The sequence below is a fragment of the Pogona vitticeps genome, chromosome 6 (assembly GCF_051106095.1).
Source record: "Pogona vitticeps strain Pit_001003342236 chromosome 6, PviZW2.1, whole genome shotgun sequence".
NCBI lineage: Eukaryota > Metazoa > Chordata > Lepidosauria > Squamata > Agamidae > Pogona > Pogona vitticeps.
The window spans coordinates 112,773,795-112,791,991 of NC_135788.1; the positions used below are offsets into that span (position 1 = coordinate 112,773,795).

The window sequence follows — 18,197 nt, forward strand, 5'->3', positions numbered from 1 at the left end:
ATTTAGTTTCATCTAAAACAAATCTTTTTGAAAAGACCAAATAACTTGTAGACCCAAAACCCCCTAGCGTAATATTAATATGCAAACCATGTTTCAAATCTCTGGATTTCAGAGTATTGAAACTATGGTGGAGACAGACAGACTCTTCTTTGCATTTATATATAATATTTATAATAATTTGTTGAGAGGCGCCCCTGTTCGTTTAGCATACAACTGTTAAGAGTGATACACACTTCAGTTACTGGACAGTATCTAAACCTTTATTTACACTCTGGATCTGACATTATCACCTTTGATTAATACCTTTTTATCCTATTTGCCCATCTGTTCTGAAGGGATGTACAGTATTCATTAAACAGCTCTAACCAGAGTAAAAGGGTTGATTAAAAAAAATCAGGACACTCAAGGCCAGCAACCACAGATCAACCCTTATCAGCAGCCAAATGTTTTTGTTTTAAGAAAAGGAAAAACACCACATTGCCCATATTATACATTATCTGGAAGCCAGTTCCAAAGCCTCAAGGGCAGCAGCAATAAAGGCCTTTGTATGCCATCTTTACTGTACTTCGACCAAGGAAGAGAGGCCGAACCCGCAGAAGGCAAGCGGCAAAGGGTGGAATTCAAAATCTCTGGTGGATCTTGTTTCTTTCAGCTCAGAAAATGTTTCTTGAACCATCCTAGCTGATGATGGTCCCCAAACATGCAGCCTACCGACTAATGATATAATTAAGCACACTAGAGGAGCTTGTTTGTGGGTTTGATTGCATAATCAAAAATTAATTATTTTATTAGCCTGAGGAAAAAACACCATGCTTCTTGCCAGCAGAAGTATGCACCGCAGTCAGCAGAGGGGGGAAAAAAAGCCAAGTTACCCTCAGAAGCTCACATGGCGGTCATAGGCAAAAAAGTTCTTGTTGAGGACTACAACTCCCAGAATCCCCGGCCAACATGGTTGGTGGATTGTGGGGTTTGCAGTTCTCAAAAGAAAGTTCTCGGAGGGGTGTCTTGTACTAAACTGGCTAAAATTGTTAAGATATCCTTCAGTCTCGAAAGACTATGGTAACATGCTCTGTATGGAGGACTTGGAACAGCGTCTAGTGTGGCTGAGGTGGCCAAAATAAAATAATTTTTTTTTAAAGGCCGGCCCTATTCTATGGGGCAAAACACACTGTGAGGAGGCAGGTCCCAGGCCTTGATAAGTATTTCAAAGCACCGGGCTGGATTAAACCTTTTCAAGCCCTCATACATGGACGCTTTCGACCCCCCCCCCCAGCCACACTTCTCTTCAACATCAGGCAGAAACCCAACAGGTGCAGCCCCTTCCTCTGGCACAGGATGGGCGGGGAAAAAAAGGCGCCTCTGGCGCACCCGTTAAAAGAGTTTCCATCCATACCCTTAAGAACAAAAGCAAGCGCCCGGGGCGGGGAGAAACCCCCTGCTTGCCTCGGGTCCTCTTTAAAAAAAAAGGAACCTGAACACGTTACTCTGCCCCGCGTTCCACCTGCAGCTTGGAAACGTTACTTGTGGAGAAAAAAAGTAACGCTTCCAAAGTTAGAGCTGGGCTGGATGGAGCCCTGGGCTCCCAAAACGGACCCAGGAGTCCCGGCTCCCCTCCTGCAATGCCCTGCTTTTCTTTTCGCTTCTCCCCCCCCATCATCATCGACCTCCTGGTTTAGAGGCGAAAGGGTTAAACACCATCGAGACCGCCCTCCTCCTCCTCTCCAGGAGCAGCTGGCGGCGGAAGAAGGGGACCGTCTAAAGGGAAGGAACTTCCTCTCCCCCCTCCCAGACACCCAGAGCCTTGGGGGGTGGCTGGTGATCGAGGGAGTGGGTGGGTAGGGGGGTTGGCAGAGGGGATGCCCGCCTGCGAGAGAGGAGGAGATTTCGTGGGCTCGGAGGGGGAGCCCAGGGAAAGGATCTCCCTTGGCCTGATGGGGAGGGGATCCCCCCTGGGAGCGGATCTCTGCAGAGCGACCCCCTCCCTGGGCGAGGATCAGCTGGAAAGGTGAGTCCTGCGGAGCCCCTCTTTTGCCAGAGCTGGGAAATGGGTGCATTTCATGGCGAGTTTTTTTATTTTATTTGCAAAAACAAAAGAAAAAAGGAGGGCGGGTTGAAGGTGATTCGGACAATCGCGCGAATGATTTCTAGTTTTAATATTTCTTGCAAAGCATCAAAAAGTGGTTGTGGATCGAAGTGTTTGCTGTGACTTAGCATGGCAGGATTGCTGGGGTGGTTCTTTCAGATCGGCCAACTCAGGGTATGTTATGCTGTTACCCCCTTGTCCCATAGACACAGAAGGGGATTAGCTACCTAATTCTTGTCCCTGTTTCCCATGAAGCGTGGATCACTGGGTTTAGTAAGGCTTTGTTGTTGTTTAGTTGTTAAATCGTGTCCGACTCTTCGTGACCCCATGGACCAGAGCACGCCAGGCCCACCTGTGTTCCACTGCCTCCTGGAGTTGGGTCAAATTCATGCTGGTCACTTCGATGACACTGTCCATCCATCTCGTCCTCTGTCATCCCCTTCTCCTCTTGCCATCACACTTTCCTAACATCAAGGTTTTTTCCAAGGAATCTTCTCTTCTCTTGAGACGGCCAAAGTACTGGAGCCTCCGCCTCAGGATCTGTCCTTCCAGGGAGCACTCAGGGCTCCAAGTAAATGTGCAAATGAATGCGACCTAAGGGAGGGATTTTCATCACCACCTGTCAATGGAGAGAGTCAGCTCTCTAATCCTGTGCTACTGATTTTAACCCTGGAATCAAAGGAAAGTAGCATTTATTCTGGATTCCTAGGACACAACATAAACTTCTCCTCTCAGTAATTATTGATTGTTTACCTCCTGCTGCTCTTGCTTCATTGCTTAGAGAGATCTCATGGCTTAGAGGTAAGGTTTGCACGAAAAAGGCCCACTTCCTGAGACTTCAACTTCCATCATCCTTGACTGTTTGCCATACTGACTAAGGTTGGTAGGAGTTGTAGTCCAAAACCAGGTTGCCTGGTAACCTCTCAGAGTAGTTTCCTATGCCTTGATGCTTTTCATCCCTTTGAGGTATGCCTGCTTTCCTGAGCAATCTTATCTAATCTGTCTCTCTGTAACCTCCCCCCCCCCGCAGATTGTGACAGGGCCCCAACACACCCAGTTACAAACACAACATCAATTAAGTGCTTAAATTGCTTCCAGGCACTAAGAAGTCAAGGAGAAGCCCTTTGTATTTGGACTTGGCTCTCCCTCTACCTGGTGGCTCCTGACAGATCCCAGCTGCAAAGATTTAGTCTACCAGTAGCTGGTAATTGGCACAAGCAGGATCTGTTATTTGGATGCAAACCTTATTTATTTCTTTATATTATTTATAAGCTACTTTTCTCCCCATAGGGGAACCAAGGTGGCTCACAACAATTAAAACTACAGCGACAGGTTAAAAATTGTACAAAACAATATTAAAACACAATTAAAACCAAGGTTAAGGTAAAGGTTCCCCTTGACAATTTGTCCAGTCGTGTCCGACTCTAGGACGCGGTGCTCATCCCCGTTTCCAAGCCATAGAGCCAGCGTTTGTCCGAAGACAATCTTCCATGGTCACGTGGCCAGCGCGACTAGACACGGGACGCCGTTGCTTTCCCACCATGGTGGTACCTATTTATCTACTCGCATTTTGCATTCTGCATGCTTTCGGGCTGCTAGGTTGGTGGGAGCTGGGACAAGCAGCGGGGGCTCTTTCCATTGCATGGATTCGATCTTATGACTGCAGGTCTTCTGACCCTGCAGCACAGAGGCTTGTGCGGTTTAACCTGCAGAGCCACCACGTCCCACTAACCAAGGTTAAAAACAATTAAAAAACATTAAATGTTTAATACATTAAGAAGGATGCTGAGAAACTAGAACAAGGAGGGCAAGAAAGATGATCAGGGGACTAGAAACCAAACTCTGTGAGGAAAGACTGAAAGAACTGGAGGCCTGTTTAGCCTTGAGAAAAGACTGAGGGGAGATATGATAACACTTTTCAAATACTTGAAAGGCTGTCATACAGAGGAGGGACAAGATCTGCTGTCGATCATCCCAGAGTGCAGGACGCGCAACAATAGGCTCAAGATAACAGGAAGCTAGACTTTGGTTGAATATCAGGAAAAACGTCCTAACTGTTAGAGCAGTGTGACAATGGAACCAATTACCTCGAGAGGTGAGGAGTGCTCCAAAACTGGAGGCATTCAAGAGAAATTTAGACAACTATCTGGCAGATATCCTTTGATTTGTATTCCTGCATTGAGCAGGGGGTGGGACTTGATGGCCTTATAGGCCCGTTCCAACTCAGTGATTCTATGATTCTGTGAAAAATATCAAAATTTCATAAATACAGTACAGTATTCCGCTAGACTCCCATTTATTGCTTAAAAGCCTGCCTAAAAAAGAAAGTCTTTGCCTGATGATGGCCTTTGCTCATGGAGCAGCACTCTTTCATTCCCTGTGGTTTTCCCTTTACATGGATCCCAGCCTGTTGCTGTATCATAACCTTTTGCTTTTCAGTAGCCTTTGATGAGGGCTGGAATCAAAGCAGTGGGTTCCATGGGAAAGAAGAGGCGTCTGCTTGGATATGCAGATTATTCTGGGTTACACTGACAGGGCAGAGGATTATGACAGTATTATTGTTTGCTCTACCCAAGCTGATGTTTGTGAGTAAATTTTTAAAAAAAGCCAATTTCTTTTTTTCTGGAAGCACAAGGTTGCAAATTCTGCCCCTCTCCCCACCATTTTTTTTTACCATGAACACCAGCACAATGTACTGTTCCCTTGTCTTGCTGTTTTGTATTTTGAAAGAGTCTGATATTGTTTCCTTTTGGAGGAAAGGTAGCCTATTAAGCCCCATCTGATCAAATTCAAGATGGAATTACAGTATATAGAGACTGACTTGGTAGAGATAGATTTCAGGCTTTTGTAGTGGCGTCCTTTTAATTTCCTGTTAATTGCATTGTTTCCTGGGAAAGGGGATTAGGCCTTGTGCTTGATCCCACTGTTGCAGGGGAAAGTGAAAACCAGCCTTTATTGCTGAACCCTGGATAGGCCAGCCTTCCTAGCAGAGATCTTGCAGAAGTAGCACAGTGGTATCTCTGACATGTGACACCCTCCTACAACCTGGTAACATACAGTTTCTCTTCTAGTACTTACTCACATTTTACAAACACAAAGGTCTTGCTAGTATATTATGCAAAAGTGCCTGCTTCTAGGCTCTCTCTATTTTTTTCACACGAGCATTGCCAGGAGAGAATCTGGTGAATATGCAGTACTAAAGGTCCAGGAAAAAGCAAATATTTTCTGCTGGCAGATAGGAGACCAGTCGGGCTGGTGGTCAGCTAGTGATGGAGGTGTACTTGATGCCTTTTTAAGAAAACATGAGTGAGAGTGGAGGGGAGGTAATAGTTATATCAACTAGTGGCACTGGATTAGCCTTCTTTTGTCACCCGAGTCCACAGGCTGATTTCTAGAGATATGCCATTCATGTTATTTGGACGGCACTTCCCAGAATCCTCCAGGAATTTCCCAGGAAGAATTCTCGGATTTCTAGCCCACGTATCTACCCTGATAGAAACCTAAATTTCGCTCACCTGGGTCAAGGCCTATCTTGGAGGCTACTGTGGTGCTTCCTGGGAATTGTAGTTCTCTCTGGGCTTCCACAGAGCCTAAAGGGCAGGGAGACTGCACTTCCTAGGAAGCACGGTGGCAGTTGGTCTACAACTTTTCAAAGAATTCAAGAATAAAACTTCAAAAAGAAAAGGTTGAAGCAGCCTGGGGTTGCCTTCTCCTTTGTAAAGATTCATACGCATTAATGGTTCCCAACATTGACTATCCCAGGTATTTTTTTGGACTGCCGTTCCCAGAAGCCTTCACTGCCAGGATTCTTGGAAGTTGTAGTCCAAAAACACCTGGGTGACTCAAGGTTGGGAACCACTGATGTCTGTTCTGGCACAAAAGACGCTTGACTATTTTCTTGAAGGGTTGAGCCAATACGGAGGAAGGAAGTAAGCACTTTGTGGTTGCCAGGCAATTGCTCAGTTGGCTCTGCCACCATTTCCAGGTCGGGGCTAGAAGGTTGTGGGGAGCCCTCGCTGTCTCCAGTTGAATGTGGCTATTTGAGGGGAAAACAACAACAGAAGTGGCTTGTTTCATAAAGATATGCAACCCTCTGTGGCAGCTTTCAAATGGGAACGGGAAGTGAGAGCAACGTTTTATTTGTCCGAGTCTCTGTGGTCAGCTAATGGTCAGCTGGGCATCCCCTGCTATTTCCTCTTGAATGCCGTGTCTAAATCACACTGGCCATGTGACCACGGAAAGATCGTCTTCGGACAAAAAACGCTGGCTCTATGGCTTGAAGAGCGGGATGAGCGCCGCCCCCTAGAGTCGGACACGACTGGACAAAAATTGTCAAGGGGAACCTTTACTTTTACCTGCCTTACCTTTTATCCATCTCATCAGCCAACACAAGGGGAATATGGGTGTTTGGATCCTAATTATTTCACCTGTACTCAGAGGAGCCGTCCTTTTAAGGAGCTTAGCAAGCACATTCCGGTTGATAAACTAGTATTCCACATCCATTTGGAACCAGGAAAAAATGATTTTTTGCTTTGTTTCAGATGCCATTGACCCTCCCAACGGAGGCTTTGTAGACTGGAGTTTCAAAGGGCTTGACCTGAAAAGCCATGCAGGAGAACTCTGAAGCGGATGTCTCTTTGGGTATGTCATTGGATGCTGTCATCTGCGTTTTGGGTACCAGGATGCAGAGCCCAGGTTCAGCAGTTCAGTCCCCCATTATGTCTTGTAGGAGATGAGCCAGCCTGTGTAGCCTTGGGCAAGCTGCACAGTCCCAGAGCACCCCCCCCCCAGAAGAGGAGAATGGTTAACCACCTCTGAGTATTCTGTATCTAGGAGACCATGCTGTAAGTCAGAATTGACTTGATGGCATGCAGTTATTTATTATTATGTTTCCAACAGGCTCCTAAAGATAAGAATTGTCAAAGCATCTGTAATGCCCAAGGAAAGAGTATTGCACATAATGGGTACCACTATGCTAAATGCACCAAGCTATCATGGGGTGGACCTGAGGACTCTATGACATGATCTTCAGATGATTTCAAGGACTGGATGGATCTCTAATGGAGAAGGTGGTCCCTTGGGCAGAAACACCCTTAGTCTCTCTAACCCTGTACTGTCTGACTTACATCAGTTTAGGCAGGATTGGTTCCTAGCTCCACCTAGGGATGGCTGGTGTTCCTTGGTAGCCTCCCATCCAGATGCTAATCAGGCCTGATCCTGCTTAGCTGCTGAAATCAGCTGAGATTTGTTGTGTTCAGGGTGTCAGGGTAATAGCCAGCTCTGGTGGTCTTTAAGAATTCATATCCTGACAACAAATTCTTAACCCTTCTATGGGCGTAGATGTTCAAATAGGCTGACTGGCTGGCCAGAAGTGGCAAATAGGTGGCTTTCAACGAAACTTGGTAAGGGAAAGCTGGCTGTGGGGTAAGCATGAGCCCAGAGAGTGCGCAGTAGACCGACAGCAATGTGGTCGCCTTTCCTTAACACACCGCCTTCCAGATCTTTGGAACGGCGGTTCTTCTCGGCTCCAGTATGGTCAGTGTGCAAGGATGATGGGAGTTGTAGTCTGCCAACACCTGCAGGCTCTCCATACCGGGAATACTGGGTAGGTCAACGTGCTTAAAAAAGAAGGTTGATTCTGGAAACAAGGCTTCTTGCTGGAGTTAGAGCCTGCTGAATAAGGAGACAGAGGAAGAGCTGATGGATTGATCAGATGTTCTGCCTTTAGGTGAAACCTTTTTCCATACAGGAGGTTCTGGTTTAAGAAAACTTTACAGGGGAACTCCTGATGTGTCTAATAGGAGACAGACTTGGTACATGTCTGGAATCAGCCATGCCTTTAAATTGGTAGGAGTGGGGAAGCTGTCTTTTAATGGAAGCTTGTTTGCCATTACAGGTTGCCTGCCCAGTGTCTGGCTGTCCTCCAAGCCTAATCTGAAGGCTGCTCATGCAGTTCTTGTCTGTTAACCTTGATAGATCACTTAAGGGGTCTTCTTAAGGGCTGCTTTAGCTTTTTGCTCTTAAATCTGTGTTTGCAGGCCACCGAGAACATGCTCTTGGCACAGCCTCCGAGATGCAAGGAGCAAGTGAAAAGAGGTGTGATCCTGATGGTCCTGAAGCTCTGGAGCAAGAAGAGACCCCGTGTGTAATTTGCACAGGTCGGAAAGATGGAAGCAAGAAAATTAATCTTGAAACAAAGGGGACCTTTTCCTCCCAATGACAATCTCAACACATCTGCCTAAAGATTAAGTCTTTCGCCCACTGCCTTGTATGTCCAGATTGTTTGACACCAAGATTTGACACCCTCCTTCCATTTTGACAGTCTTCCTTCCCCCATAAAGCAGCAGATGCGTGGCTTCCTGCCACGTGGTTCAGAGCAGGAAGGAACCCAACAGCAAAGCTCGCAAGCAGCCAGTGAGGAGAATGGGCAGATGGGCAGAAGGTTAGATTATGCCAGGGAGATGTCTGAGCCTGGTAGGGTTCTTCACCTTGACTTGGAATGAAAGGAAAAACTCTGAGGAAGGGGCTTTTTAAGGTCTGGTGGGGACAGAGTTTGCCTTTGGAAGTAAGCTGGCTAACTTAGAAATGTCTGCCTGTGTGACACGGTTTCCAAGACTCATGGCACAAACGGCCTCTTTGGTATCGGAGATGAAGTGCCAAAGCCTAGCTGGGCGTTATCCCTAAATACCTAATAATATTGGTGGCCTACAGGTCATGTGAATAGTAGTGGATGAAGTAGATCATGGCTGTAACTTCATATATTCAGTGGAACACTTGCCGCGCCTAATGTAAAGACAGGGGAAGCCTTATTTTTGCTTTTGCCAGGGTAACATAGCATTTGCGGACTTCAGCTCTGCAAAATTAAGTTGCAGGTGCTTTGAAGTTTCTTTGAGATTCCTGAGTGTTCTCTCTCTTTCTTCCGGCAGATGACGGAGATCCCCTGAAAGAGGCGGGAGCGATGCAGATGGGTGCCTTTTATACAGAGCCCCAAAGTCGCATGGAGGAGGAGGAGATGTTGACTGCAGCTCATGCGCCTCCGCCCCGTGGGAAGGGAGAACGCCCTTACCCCTGCGGCGAATGCGGGAAGGCCTTCAGCCAGTGGTCAAAGCTGGTGCGCCACCGGCGGATCCATACGGGCGAGCGCCCCAACATGTGCTCCGACTGCGGCAAGTCTTTCACCCAGAGCTCCCACCTCGTCCAGCACCGGCGGACGCACACGGGCGAGAAGCCGTACGTCTGCGGCGACTGCGGCAAAGCCTTCTCCTGGAGCTCCAACCTGGCTCAGCACCAGCGCACCCACACGGGCGAGAAGCCCTACGTCTGCCGGGACTGCGGCAAGGCCTTCTCCCAGAGCACCAACCTCATCAAACACCAGCGCAGCCACACCGGCGAGAAGCCCTACCGTTGCCCCGAGTGCCCCAAAAGCTTCTACCGCTCCTCTGACCTCATCCAGCACCAGATCACGCACACAGGGGAGCGGCCGTTCAAGTGCGAGGAGTGCGGCAAGGGCTTCACCCAGAGCGCCAACCTGGTCAAGCACCGGAAGATCCACGCGGGGGAGAAGCCCTTCCGGTGCAACGACTGCGGCAAGACCTTCATCCAAAGCTCGGAGCTCATTCAGCACCAGCGCACGCACTCGGGGGAGAAGCCGTACCAGTGCCAAGAATGCGGCAAGCGCTTCGGCCACGGCGCCACCCTGGTCAAGCACCAGCGGCTGCACATGGGGGTGGAGCCGTACCGCTGCGGCGACTGTGGCAAGACCTTTGGGCTCAGCTCGGCGCTGGAGCGCCACCGCCGGTGCCACAGCGAGAGCCGACCCTACGCCTGTGCGGAGTGTGGCCAGAGCTTCTCCTTGGCCTCCAACCTCACCCTCCACTCCCGCATCCACCGAGGGGAGAAGCCTTACCGCTGCGCTGACTGCGGCAAGTGCTTTGGAATGAGCTCCACCCTCATCCGCCACCAGCGCATTCACACGGGCGAGAAGCCCTACGCCTGCCTCGACTGCGGGAAGGCCTTTGTCCGCAGCTCCCACCTCACCCAGCACCGCCGGACCCACACAGGCGAGCGGCCTTACCATTGTGAGGAGTGCGGCCGGCGCTTCTCCCAAAGTTCCAACCTCATCACCCACCAGCGCATCCATATGGAGGAGCGCCCACACATCTGCCATGGCTGTGGGCGGCGCTTCGCTCAGGAGGGGGAGCTGCAGCGCCACCAGCAGGAGGAAGACGGGAAGTGCAGTGGCCAAGGGGCCGCCGGAGAGCCGGAGGGAGACGCCTCCGACGTAGGTGCCGACAGTCCCGTGGATGGTCATACGTCAGCCCCCGGTGAGGAGAGCGGTGCCACGTGTGCTTTTTGTGGGATGGACTGCAAAGAGGCCACGGAATTGGAGCAGCATCAGCAGACGTTCCATCCTGGTTGTCTGTGCGACGTTTGCGGGGAGAGCTTCCGAGATGGTGCGGCGTTAGCGCTCCACGAAGAGAGCCACACGTCTTACATCTGTACTCAGTGTGGAAGGAGCTTTGGGGACGCTGATGCCTTGACGCACCATATGGAGAGCCATGCGCCGTGGATCTGTGGCCTCTGCGGGCAGAGCTGTAAGGATAGCTGGGCCCTGGCAGCGCACGAGAAGCGTGTCCACGCAGCATTCGGCCACAGCAAGGCACTCGCCCTGCGTGAGGAGAGCCGGAGGAGCAAAGGAAGCTCGAAGCTTAGGTTTGACCAGGATTCTCCCAGGGATCTTCCCTGTCTTGATTCCAGGGGGAACTTTGGCCAGGGGACTGTCTCCGAGGAAATGGCACAGAGTCCAATCTGCCTCAAACGTGGGGAGAGCTGCAAGGAGAGCGTGGGGCTGGAAGAGTGCCGCCCGGGCGGTAGAAGACCTCCCTCCTGCTCTAAATGCAGGCAGGTGTTTGCCAACAGTACGGCCCTTCGCCGCCATCAGATCACTCACAGGCAGAAGAAAGCCTACCGGTGCCCCGAGTGTGAGCATTGCTTTCCAGACCTGTCGGCCTTTGCTCAGCACCGGAGGGAACACAGCCGGGAGAAGCTGCACCCGTGTGCCGAGTGCGGGCAATCCTTTGCCGACACCCGCGCCCTTTTGCTCCACCAGAACAGCCACCTTGGGGACAAAACCCACAGAGGCCTTGAAGCTGGAGGAGCTGCAAATCCTGACCCGGGTCCTAGCACGCATCTGAAGAATTGCACGGAGGGATCTAGCACACGTCTTCCTGCATCCCAGGATACTTTCCCTGGAGACGAGCCTTCGGATGCCCGTTTAGCCTCTAGCTTCCATCACAGCATCCCGTTGAAGGATCCGCTATCTAGGAGGGTCTTGGGTTTTTCTGCCCCGCAGGGAAGCCCTCCAAAGGAGGAGGCTTTTGACAGAAGACCTCAGAAGATGCCTTCAGAAGAGACGGGATCCCTGGGTGGGCTTCTTCAGGACAGCTCAGCGCACACCTCGAAGCAACCCACCCACCGGGAAGAGGAGTCTCGCTCGGAGGGCTCTGCTTTGAAAGAAACCTCCGCCGTTTCTCTGCCTCAGAAAAGGGCCTCTGCCACGGAGAGGCCTGCTCCGGTTTCCACCGAAATGGCCGCTCTGATGCGGCGTCCGAGCACCAAGCCCTACAAGTGCCACGACTGTGAGCAGAGCTTTGCGGACGCCGGCGGCCTGTCCCGCCACCAGAAGACTGGCCATGCCAAGGAACGGCCGCTGACGTGCCTGGAGTGCGGGAGGGGCTTCCTAGAAAGGCTGGCTCTGATGTGGCACCAGGCGGAGCACGCGGCGGAGAAAGCCCAGGGCACACGGCCGCCTCCGCCTGACGAAACCTGGGACGTCGGGGAGAAGGATCTTGCCGGCCCTCTGGAGTTTGGGGAGAGCTTCACAGAGATCTCGGCCATTCTTCTGCAGAGGGGGGCTCACGTTCCCGAAAGAGGTGCCTCACAGCGGCCAAAGGACTGTGGGGCGGGTGGGAAGCCAGACTCGGGGGAGGCCTCGAGTCCCTACTTTCGTCTCGATCTGGGGAAAAAGCCGGGGGCTGGCAGCGTGTTATCCCAGCGTCGTGTTCAGCGGGACAAAGGGAGATTCCTTGTACATTCGGAGCCTGGGAAGAACTCTAGGAAGAACTCAATATTGTTGCAGCACCTCCGGAACCACACAGCAGAGGAACCGTGATGTATGGGAATTATGGGTCCTGTAAATTGCTGCGAGGTGGAGCGTGTACCTCCTGTCACTCTCCTACCCCAGTGCTCAGGGCATATTACCATATTTTTCAGTGTATAAGACTATATTTTGTCTAAAATCTTTAGACTAAAAATTGAGAGTCGTCTTATACATGGAAGTAAGGTGAGGAGAGAACAAAAACAAGTGGAGGGGAAAGCAGGGATCAAAGCGATCCTGCAGCGCTTTGATCCCTTTCCCCCTCCACTTGCTAAGCCCCACTTAGATTTCTTCATTTTGGATTAGAAAAGTGGGGAGGGTATCTTATACATGGGGTGTCTTATACACGGAAAAATATGGTAATTGGAGGGGGGGCAGATAGACTTACCTTGGGCTTTTAATTCTGCCAGGGGCCAGAAATGTGCCCTGGAAGGAGAGGCAATGTTATAGACATCATAATTCTACGGATGGGGTATCTGGAGGAGGACAGAATTGAAACAGGGTGTATTGTAGCAAATCAAAACAAAAAATGAGGCCGAGAAACCCTTCCTTTCTTTAGCAACAGAACACAGTGCAAGTCTACCTGTCTGAGTCTTTCTTTTCCTTTTGCCCATTTCTTCCTGCATTTCCTCTCTTCCCCAACTCTGATCTCGAAGACCTTTTGAAGGATAATTTAAATTCAAATCTATGGAATGATTTTTTTTTTTTTTACAGAATCTGATTTGTGCTAGGTTGGAAGGGAGTGTTGGGTGAAAGTGCAGAGGATAAGCAAGAAAGGCCGGACAGTCTGCCAGAATTTAGCTCCCTCCCCTTGCACTGAAGTCATTGGACATGTTGCTGTTTGCATGGAAAGCTACCTAAATGTTACCTTGTCATGTGCAGGTGAGGAGTGGCATCTTCTTGGTTGTTTCTGTTCAAACAACCCTCTGTCATGCAGGTAATCGGACAGGTTCCGAGTTTGTGCAGAGATGTATTTGGTCCCTCCTTGTGCCATCCGAAGTCTTATTTATTACAAGGGGGTGATTTGTGTCTTATGCAAAGGCAAGCTGGAGATGGTGTGGAGCTACTGGAGGTATAGCTTTGCACCTTGTGGAGTGGATGTGCCATTTGGATTTGTTTACACTAGCTTCCTGTTGTAACAGGAAGCCGCCCTGGTGCTGGTTGGGAATTTTCCTTTTTTAACAGGAAGCTTGGCTGGAGCTAGGCCATGAAGCTTGCGAGCTTGGCAGGTGAGTGAAATTTAGGTGTCCGCAGGTGTCAGTTTGCCAGGTAGAACTCCCAGAATAGAGAATTTTGCAAGTTGGGAGTCCAAAAATTTTAAGTGGCATATCCCTATATAATGCTCCACTGGTATTTAGCAGGTTTAGTGGAAAATGTGGAATGGGGGTAGTTTTAATTGCTGGAAATTAACTCCTGCCCAAAATGGCTTCTTTTGGCACTTCCTATCATGTGATGACTGATATCCTAGGCACTGTTTATTATGTGATGTGTGGACCACGTCCTGTTTTGACCACACTAGTAAGATTTTTGAGGGTGCTGTTTAGGAGTATAGCCTTGTACTTGCTTCCTGTGTCATGATTTTGTTGATAACAGCACCTGGAGTAGATGGAATCAGCAAGTTTGAATATTCCACTGATATATCTTCTACTTCTTTGATTTCCACTCCAACCTAGGAAGTGCACAAAAAACGTCTATAAAGTGAAGTTAAGAGGGATCTCATGAATTATGTGTTCCATGGCTAGACCTCTTTGGACCCAATATAGGCTGTTTCCGTCAGAGTGGATAAAAATCAGTGATTATTTAAAAATCAAATTGATTTAAATCACGATTTAAAATTTAAAAGATCAAGTTGTAAAAAATTTAATTTAAAATCAATTTTTAAAAACTGAAACATACATTTTAAATCAAGTTTTAAAATTTTTAATGGTCAAATTTCCTATTTTGTGAACATAAATTACGATTTAAATCAGTTCGATTCACATCAAATCCACCCTGGTTTCCAGATTTTTAGATAAACATTGTTGTTTAGCTTTAAAGATGTCCCGAGACAAGTTTGTTGTGCAAAGAAATCAAGAAGTTGACTTTTTGCAAACAGGAAAAATGCTGGAGGTGTCGTCCTTTCATTCTCTGCCCTTAATCTGTGGAACTCACCGTTGCAAGGAAAAGAGACCAATGATAAGAATGTATAAAAGTATGTACAGTATAAACCAGGCACATTGATTTTTATCATGAAGTCTCTGGAGTAGGCAGCTGTTCCTGTTTTATAGAAATGGAGTTTGGGCAGGGGGGTAGAGTTGCTTTGGTTAAAATCAAGTGATGACTAGACCCCCCAGATCTGGCCTCCATTTGGCAACGGCTCAGTTCAACACTTCACATACTGGGTTGCGTTGGCTTTCTAATCAACAGCTATGGCATTTAAAGAAAGCTGGCAGCTGCACAGGCCAGAAGGCCTTGCATTATCATAGTTGCTGTTTTGCATCTGTAGTGGAAAAGGAGTTCAAAAGATGGATGGATGTCACTATGGGTCTTGTGGCTTTCTCTGGGAAAGGTGGGAAATGAGATGCAGGAATGGATGGACCATGGCACAGTAGTGTAATACAGCAGCCCCTGGATTCTGATGTTTTCCCAGCTTCTGGCCCGTCTTCTCTACCTTTAGAGAAGGTGAAACTCACTGATTATTAGAGATAGTGTGTGTGAAAGAGAGGTAGTTACAGATACACAGAGAGAGAGAGAGAGAGAGAGAGAGAGAATAAATAGGATCTTCTTGACACATTTGGAAATCGGGAGGGTTGTCTAGATCACACACGTAGTGCATCTTCTCACCATGATTTGTTTTGGTCTCTGTTGGATTTTTAAAAAATATTCCCCACTCTGGTAAAATTTTTAGGTTAAGCAGCTAAACATCTACCTCACCAATCCAACCTAGGCCTTGTCAAGCACTTTGCAGGTAGAAGATGTAGTAAAGAGGAGAGGTAATAATCCTCACAGATATCAAAACTATCTGTTTTGACAGTGGAACTCCCCAACACATGGTAGACATGAGAACAAGTTCTTGACTCCTCACATAAAATAGATTTTCTATGCCTTAAGATAAGCTTCAGAGAATCCTTCTTTACCCATGCTGTTATTTTAAACTGATATCATTGCTGGTATATCGTTGATTTCAAACTCCTTCCCAACTCTGGCATTTCCCTCCCTGGTTTAAGCTGGGTTGTTCCTTGACTTCTGGAAAGGGATAACAGATCAGTGCCTCCCCAGAATCTCTGTCATGTGATAATCATGTTCAGTGGTGGCTCATAAGTCAAACTGGGGGATTGGCTCACCTGAAAATTTCAGGCCGAGCCTGTCCCCTGTATAAGGCCATGGGCAACCCATTTCCACAATAAGAGTGTAAAGGAGGGTGGCAGAGACCAGCAAGGATTATGGGTATTCACCTGGACAACCAGTGAAACCTCCATGGACATTGCCTGTTTGCTTTGAGGAACCAGCACGCATGCACACACATCCCATTCCTCTCTCATCAAAAGACAGATGCTCTCCCAAATCATTCGGGGTGGACAAAAATGTGGGCCATCCCAGGGCTTAAAGGCCGGCCCTGAGTACCCCTGGGGTTCCCCACATGCCTTTTTGTGTCCAAAAGTCCTGCTGTGTCCCCTCTAGAGAGCACAGCATGTTATTTTGTTGTCCTTGTGAAGCTGGCTGGATCTTTTGTTGTCCTTGTGAAGCTGGCTGGATCAGTGGTGAAGGTTGGGAGTTCGATTCCCCGCTGTGCCCTCTGGGAGAAAAGCCAGCCTGGGTGGCCTTGGGCCAGCTGCACCATCTCAAAACACTTCTAGAAAAAGAGGATGGCAGACCACTTCTGAGTGCTTTCTACCTGGAAAACCCTGAAAAGGGTACCATATTTTTCCATGTATAAGACTATAATTTTGTCTAAAACCTTTAGACTATAAATTGAGGGTCGTCTTATACACGGAAGTAAGGTGAGGAGAAAACAAAAACAACTGGAGGGGAAAGCAGGGATCAAAGTGATCCTGCAGTGCTTTGATCCCTTTCCACCTACACTTGCTAAGCGTCACTTAGATTTCTTAATTTTGGATTAGAAAAGTGAGTATGGGGGGTATCTTATACATGGGGACATCTTATACACGGAAAAATACGGTAACCCCGACTCAGAATTGACTTGACTCACACATCATCATCATTCTCCCACTCACCCCTTGCCTTGGATTCCCCCCTCCTCAATTTTGGGGATTTTTTGGGGGGTCCATTAGAAGGGCATTTTCAATTGAAAAAAGGCTTTTAAAAAAGGAGGATGTTCTATGGATTGGCAGAGTGAGGGTGTGGAGCTCTTAAGACCCGGAGATATGTCTATGTGTACATGACCTCTGGACCTCTGGAAGCGGTCACTCCTGCACTATCTTGTCCTGTAGCCGGAGTCAAATTTATAACCACCGAAAGGGACACTGAGTGAATCCTACTCTGGCTACCAGTCTCTCTGGTTGCATCAGCCTTGTGTCCGTCCTGGGGCGAAGGTCACCTGATGCTCCAGCAATGTGGAAACTGAACCGGCACTATCCTGTGGAGGGGCTGTTTGAGGGCTGATGTAAGGGGTGCTACCAAACCCAACAGCTGCTTTACGGCATGGGGGGCAGTGGCTGCAAGCCAAGCATCCTTGGATCTTCTTGGACTTTGAGATAACCATGTCCTCCGTATGATCTGAAAATCATTGTTTTTTTGTTTGGATGAGAAACGACGGAAGAGTCCAAATCCTTTGAGCCCGAAATGAACAAGTTATTCATTAAATCAACACTTTGTTCTTTTTCCTTCTCTGTCCTTTTCTGCTTCTCTGGTCTTTCCTTGTCTCTTTCTTTTCTTCCTCCTTTTTCTTTCCATCACATGGATTTTTTCCCAAATGCTATCCGCTGGGTTTCTCCCCTTCATTTCTGAAAACGCAGTCCTATGCGTCTTTGCTGAGAAGTAAACCCCGCCGGGATGGGTGGGTGGGATTTTTTCTTGGATCACCGTTAAGGGCACTGTCACCTTTAGTACTCCTGCTTTGTAACTCAGGGCTAATGTCTGGTTTTCCCCCCACGCTCCGGTCCCTCGGCCAGAAGAACACACAAACATTTCCCTTGGAGTGGTGGTCCCCAACCTTGGGCCTCCAGATGTTCTTGGACTTCCACTCCCAGAAATACTGGCCAGAAGAGGTGGTGGTGAAGGTTTCTGGGAGTTGTAGTTCAAGAACATCTGGAGGCCCAAGGTTGGGGACCACTGCCTTGGAGCACTGAATTCATGACGGTGAAGGGAGCTCTCTGTATATTTATGCCTGTGACTTTTGCTTTGGAAAGGGTGAGGATCATTGTGGTAGATAAATAATTACCTCTTTCGTGCCCGTTAACCGTTTCTGCTTGAAATGGATTTGGTGGTGTGGTTTGCCACTGAATTCCCCGCCCCCCCCCCCCCCCAAATTCTAGGAATGTATCAAACTTGAGCAAAAAAACGTTTTATGCAAATACTTTTGTGAGATGTTTCCTTTACGGCTATCGTCAACACTGCCGCTGCTACTGTTTTTAATGGTATTCTTCATTGTTATCTTTATGATGAATTTAAAACCTCCTTATGAACAGGGCTGATAAAAATCAATGATTTTAAACAACACTCAAATTGATTTAAATCGCAATTTAAAGCATGGTTTAAATTTTTTAAAAAAATCATTTAAATAAAAAAACCAATTAAAAATAAATACATCATGACTTAAATCAAATCCACCCTTGCTCGTGAAGGAGTCCATCAAGGCCTCATCTACAAGCTAAACTAATTTCAAACCTGGAAGCTGAGAAAACTTTTGTTGACGAAACAGTTATAAAACAAAAGTGACTGCCTTTATTCATGAGGTAGCATATGGGTTCTTTTAGGGAGAAAGGTGGGTAAAAATATTTGAAATTAAGTAAATAAATA

The 18,197-nt window shown here is 48.1% G+C and overlaps 1 protein-coding gene and 1 long non-coding RNA gene across 3 annotated transcripts in view; both read left to right on the forward strand.

The window, feature by feature from the left end:
- The window catches only part of LOC144583411 (uncharacterized), a 409,702-nt gene that overhangs the window by 113,186 nt on the left and 278,319 nt on the right, over positions 1 to 18,197 (forward strand). The window lies entirely within an intron of this gene.
- On the forward strand, positions 1,468 to 17,752 carry ZNF629 (zinc finger protein 629). 2 transcript variants are annotated; one of them, XM_072976914.2, is made up of 4 exons: positions 1,468 to 2,005; positions 6,625 to 6,724; positions 8,122 to 8,241; positions 9,010 to 17,752. In XM_072976914.2, the coding sequence occupies exons 2-4, from the start codon at positions 6,691 to 6,693 to the stop codon at positions 12,252 to 12,254; spliced, it is 3,399 nt and encodes a 1,132-aa protein (XP_072833015.2). In that variant the 5' UTR covers positions 1,468 to 2,005; positions 6,625 to 6,690; the 3' UTR covers positions 12,255 to 17,752. The 2 variants fall into 2 exon arrangements, with proteins under 2 accessions (XP_072833015.2, XP_072833016.2); XM_072976915.2 differs by lacking the exon at positions 8,122 to 8,241 and having other exon boundaries at positions 1,469 to 2,005.

What these genes read in the sequence shown, in the direction of transcription:
- ZNF629 (XM_072976914.2), top strand. Translation starts at nt 6,691, where the DNA reads ATGCAGGAGAACTCTGAAGCGGATGTCTCTTTGG. An exon ending in TGAAGCGGATGTCTCTTTGG is followed by an intron (nt 6,725 to 8,121) that starts GTATGTCATTGG and finishes CTGTGTTTGCAG; the next exon opens with GCCACCGAGAACATGCTCTT. An exon ending in CCCGTGTGTAATTTGCACAG is followed by an intron (nt 8,242 to 9,009) that starts GTCGGAAAGATG and finishes TTCTTCCGGCAG; the next exon opens with ATGACGGAGATCCCCTGAAA.